Consider the following 5,217-nt stretch of genomic DNA (forward strand, 5'->3'; position numbering starts at 1 on the left):
ACACGCTTCTGTCAAAAGATTTCAAGGCCAAAGTCAGGGTAGAGTCAAGAGTTGGCCAGGTGTGTAGCACTCCACCCCACCCCCTCAACTAGCAGGATGCAGGCAATGATTCAACAGTGTCTGTTAAGCTGGTACCCCCCCAACCATGGCTCAAAATAGTAATTGTGATGTAATCTTTGTTTAATGTGTAAAAAGAATACTGTGGTGATTTATGTACTTAAAAATTATGTAAATGCCCCCTCAGGATGCTGGTGAAAAGTGCAATTTTGACATCAGAACAAGCGGATGCATCAAATATTTAATTAAAGGACCTGATGAAAAAAAGCAGATGATGGAAATGTGGTCTAGCCCCCCACCCCCTCACCCCACCCCCAGGTCTGAGAGAGCAGCAAATGTCATCTTTGAAAACAAAATATGAGTACAGATGAATTTGAGAAAATATGCAAATTTACTCTCTACGTAATTTTAGGGCTGGTTTCTTTTAAAAAGTGGCTATTAAAATACAAATGATTTATTTTCAGGATTCAGGAATGTATTTATACTGCCTTTCTAATGTTACGCAGTGGAGGGAAAACTGGAAGGCTGCTTGCTCCTCCCTTGCTAAGAGAGGGTGTTTATTAGCTAGGATGGCAATGAAAAATTTAATACTAGTTTATAGCAGGGGACTGTCTTGGGCCTTTCATCTGGATATGTGGCTCTTATTCCTTCCATGGATAAGCTATAGCCTTAGGAAGTCTAATCTTAATTTGTTCTGTATCACTATATCGTATTTAAAAAACCCAACCATATTTCTATACAAGTGGGGTTAATTAGTTGCTTTAAAGATTACCTTCTTCCCTGCCTAGGTAAATGGCCTTAATGGAAACTAGGAATGTGCTACTTTAAAAATTTACACTGCAACCCTGTTCCCTGGCAATGTCCTGTCAATTCAAGAAAGGGAAGAAGGGGAGCTACTTCATGAGGAGAAATCAAAACCTTTTTTCTCCCTTCTCTTTTTCTTTTTGGTTTATTCCGAGCAATTGTCCCTAGGAAACTAACCCACCAACCGCTGTCAAGTTTGATTCCTGTTCCTGGAGTTACACCTTCCTGCTCTTCCAGGAAGTCTCAGCTGGCTTTTCATCTTGTCATCATCCACTTGCAAACTATCTTAGAGTCTTAGGACCAGGAGGACTGTAGCGTTTTTTTCCCCCCTCGGCATTTTTTTTTAAACCTTTTTAGATGCGGAGGGTGGGGCCAACCAACAGAGAGTCAGCAGGGCTGGCCTATCCCTTTTCTGACCCTCTGGGGCCATCTTCCTTCTGGCAATTCTCTTCCCCCATCTGTTTTCCTCTTGTTTTTGTTTAAAAAAAAAAAAAAAACAGAATTAAAAACAACCAAAGAAAGGAAAAGAAACAAACCCTAGAAATACAACAGCTCTGGAGCAAGGCCAGTATGGTAGAAAATAGTATCGGAGTGTGTAGATTCCTGTGGGGGCATGTCCATGTACACGCAGCTCTCAAACTATGGAAGAAACTCAGGTTGGCAGTAGAAGGTAGCAAGAGAAGCTCCTCCCTAATCTTCAAAGTATGTTTCCTTCTTTACTGGCAGAGGAGCTTTGTTTTGTGTTTTTCCAGTTTTATTGAGATACAATGAGCATATGTTTTGGTTTTATGTGGTAGTTTTTACACTCCTCACACAGCTCAGTGAATGCTCCCTGAGCTTAGATTCACTCCAGGTGCTGAGGGAGCGCTTCTAAGAGTCGCAGAGGACCTGGGCCTTCATGGTGCGCCTGCCAGGCTCTTCCTCCACCTGGAAGCTCTTTCCATCTCAGGGCAATACTTGGGCCTCAGGATGGATTTGTCCCCTTAGGGAGGTGTTTCTTTTTTTTTTTTTTTTTTTTAAGATTTTATTTTTTTTTTTGACAGAGATAGCGACAGCCAGCGAGAGAGGGAACACAAGCAGGGGGAGTGGGAGAGGAAGAAGCAGGCTCATAGCAGAGGCGCCTGATGTGGGGCNTCGATCCCGTAACGCCGGGATCACGCCCTGAGCCGAAGGCAGACGCTTAACCGCTGTGCCACCCAGGCGCCCCTAGGGAGGTGTTTCTGCAGCCTGAGTCCTTCAGCACATTTGTCCAGCTGAGTTGATCTGAGAGCCTTCCAGGTTGATCTTTTTCTGGAAAACTCCCTGAATCCCGATGCACAAATTCAGAGGAGAAGCTGGGGATGTTTATATAGTTGTTGTTTTTTTTCTTCCCGTTATCATTTTGGTTTTTAGGCTGGACACCAAGTTATTTTTTCTTTTTATTGAAGTACAATTTACGCACAGTGAAATTTTGCACAGATCTTAAACGGCAGATTTACAAGTTTTGACAAATGTATACACCAATGATACACTTCTATTTCAGTAGTACCCCCAGGGTTCCCTCACCCCCCTTCCCAGTCCATGCCCCTTACACCCAAGGATACTTTACATATCTCCACAGCTTAGTTTTGGCCTGTTTTAGAATTTCCTGTAAATGGAATCACACAGTATGAACTCTTTTTTGTTTGGCTCTTTTCTCCTATCATGATGTTTTTCGGATTCATCCACGTAGTTGCCTGTACAAGTAGAACCCAAGATGTCACTAACAGTTTGACAGTGTTAGATGGGGACAATTGTTCTACCAGTTGGCCTTCAGACCAGACACCCTCTAAAGCCTGGTATGTGGCCCTCTGCGCTCCTCTAAGTCAGTCTCTTTCCAGGGCCGAACAAGTTCCTCTCCCAGAACTGCCCAGGCAGCCTCAGACACCACCCAGATGGCCGCGGGGCCGTCACCCGGGTAGCCTCCCCTGAACAGCTGCCCTCTGCCCCCCAACCCCCATTAAACTCAAAAGGAAACTGGCTCCTCCGCAGATCAGAATTCAGATTCGTTAAATTCCACGCATCCAATTGCACACAAGTGTGTGTTTTGGTGTTGATATGCAGAGTCCTTAAGAAAACGTTAAAAGGGGGGGAGTGGGGGGAAACCCAGACCTCACTGGCAGTGGATATCAGCCTCTGTTAAAACAGGATTCAAAATGAAATCTTTTCTTTTTTAAATAAACGGAAGAGTCGCTCTCAGCTCCTCGCTCGGGAGGTTTCAAAGGTCGTCACACCGAAGCCCGGGGGCGTTCATCTCCCCAGCGGCCTGGAGAAGGGAGGAGGTTGGAGGGAGGAGGGAGGGAGCACACAAAAGCGAGCCGTGCCGAGAGGGCTAATGTTTCCTGTTTGCCTGAAACCCCCTCCCCTGTGTCCCCTCCCCCAGCCCCCTCCCAGCACTCGGGCGGAAGTGAGTTTGCTCCTTTGGAGATTAAAAGGATTCCGAATTCCGATCAGTCCCAATAACCGGCGTACTGAGAGGAGAGGAGAAGGAGAAGGAGGAAGAGGCGGCAAAGCAGAGAAAGGGGGGGCACGCGCGCGCGTGCACGCACTCGGCCCGAATTGGGGGAGTTGTGCAAAGCCCCAGGAGGCCAGAGCGCACGGCGCGAGCAAAGGCCGGTAGGCGCAGCGCGGCCGGGGCCACCCGAGTCTTGCTCGGTGACTCGTTTCAGAAAGAAGATGACGCGGGCCAGCAGCGTTGGCCACGCGGCTCCCGAGCTCACCGAGCTGGGCCGTTGCCGGTTCCACTGATTCCAGCGCGGCCCGGAGGAGGCTCCGTCCCCGCGGCTCGGGATCGGAGGGGGGACCAAGGCGAGGGCGAAATGGCCCGATGACAAAGGAAATGTGATCCCCCTTCGCTGCCAAGGTTTCAGAGAGGACGGACGTGAGGAGGAGGAGGGGCGCGGGGCGCGCGCGGAGGTCGGATAGCATTGCACGACGGCTCGCGCGGAGCGGGCAGCGGGTACATCTAATATCTTCCTGCCGATGAATAATTCAGGACGGCCCGCGGGGACCTGCGGCCCGGCGCTGCAACGCGGCTAAACCGAAGGGGAAGGAGCGCGCGCGGGAGGCGCCAGGGCCGGACGAGGCGGGGGCACGAGGGCCCGGGGCCGCGTGGGGCGCGCGTGCGTGTTAAGCGCCGGCAGAAGCGGCCGGGCTAGGCGGCGCGCGGGAGAATCGAGGCGCGTGGGACGCGCGTGCGTACTACACGCGTGCGGCCGCGGCCGGGCCCCCACTAGCTGCAGCTGCGGCTGGGCCGACCGCCCTGCAGGGGAGGCCGCGCCCGGCCGTGCGCAAGCCCTGAGCGCTGCACGCCGGGCCACCCAGGAGCCCCTGGCCGCCGCGTCATGCGGTGGGGCAGCCGGCGTCGCGCGGGGGGACACGGGCTTGGCGTCGCGCCGCTCCCGCCTTTACTAGTTTGGGGGAGCTTTCGTCTCCCAAGAAGAGACTAAATCTGTTGAAAGAGCAACGCACCCAAATACTCGCGGAACCAAATTCTGCTTCACCCGCCGGGACTGGGATTGCACAGCCGACTCTACTTCAGGGGACTTACCTCAGCTAGGGAGAACTACGCTCCAGCTGCTTCAGGGAATCCTCTGACCTCCCTGCCCCCGCTCGCCCCTCGCGTGTCGGGACTTGTTCCGGCGCTCCGGCTTCGAAAGGCACGCAGCCTCCGCGTCCTGCGGGAGCAATCTGTGTCGCCTCTGGATAGTGGCATTTGATGCCCGCAGCGTCGGGGCTGGCAGCGCGCGGGCCGGGCGCGACGAGGCCAAGGAGGCCGAGTCGCTCTGCAGCCGGCTTCTGGATCGCAGGCCCGATCGATGCATTTTTCTGAGTGAGTCGGCGGCTCCCCCACCCACCTCGGCCGTTTTCTCCTATCCTCCTCCTCTTCCTCTCTGGTCTCCTCCCTCCTCCGAGTTGGCTTGCAAATGGCTTCGTTCCCCGAGACCGACTTCCAGATCTGCCTGTTGTGCAAGGAGATGTGCGGCTCGCCGGCGCCGCTCTCCTCCAACTCGTCTGCATCGTCGTCGTCCTCGCAGACGTCCACGTCGTCGGGTGGCGGCGGCGGGGGACCGGGGGCCGCGGCGCGCCGCCTGCACGTCCTGCCCTGCCTGCACGCCTTCTGCCGCCCGTGCCTCGAGGCGCACCGGCTGCCGGCGGCTGGCGGCAGCGCTCCGGGAGAGCCACTCAAGCTGCGCTGCCCCGTGTGCGACCAGAAAGTAGTGCTGGCCGAGGCGGCGGGCATGGATGCGCTTCCCTCGTCCGCCTTCCTACTCAGCAACCTCCTCGACGCCGTGGTGGCCACGGCCGACGAGCCGCCGCCCAAAAACGGGCGTGCCG

The 5,217-nt window shown here is 53.9% G+C and overlaps 1 protein-coding gene across 1 annotated transcript in view; it reads right to left on the reverse strand.

The window, feature by feature from the left end:
- The window catches only part of LOC117802655, a 13,549-nt gene extending 8,332 nt beyond the window's left edge, over nucleotides 1-5,217 (reverse strand). The window contains exon 1 of the mRNA XM_034662272.1: nucleotides 4,430-5,217. Within this exon, the coding sequence (XP_034518163.1) occupies nucleotides 4,445-5,122 (678 nt within the window). The 5' untranslated portion in view covers nucleotides 5,123-5,217 and the 3' untranslated portion in view covers nucleotides 4,430-4,444. The remainder of the gene's footprint in view (nucleotides 1-4,429) is intronic.

This window comes from Ailuropoda melanoleuca, chromosome 6, assembly GCF_002007445.2.
Source record: "Ailuropoda melanoleuca isolate Jingjing chromosome 6, ASM200744v2, whole genome shotgun sequence".
Classification (NCBI taxonomy): domain Eukaryota; kingdom Metazoa; phylum Chordata; class Mammalia; order Carnivora; family Ursidae; genus Ailuropoda; species Ailuropoda melanoleuca.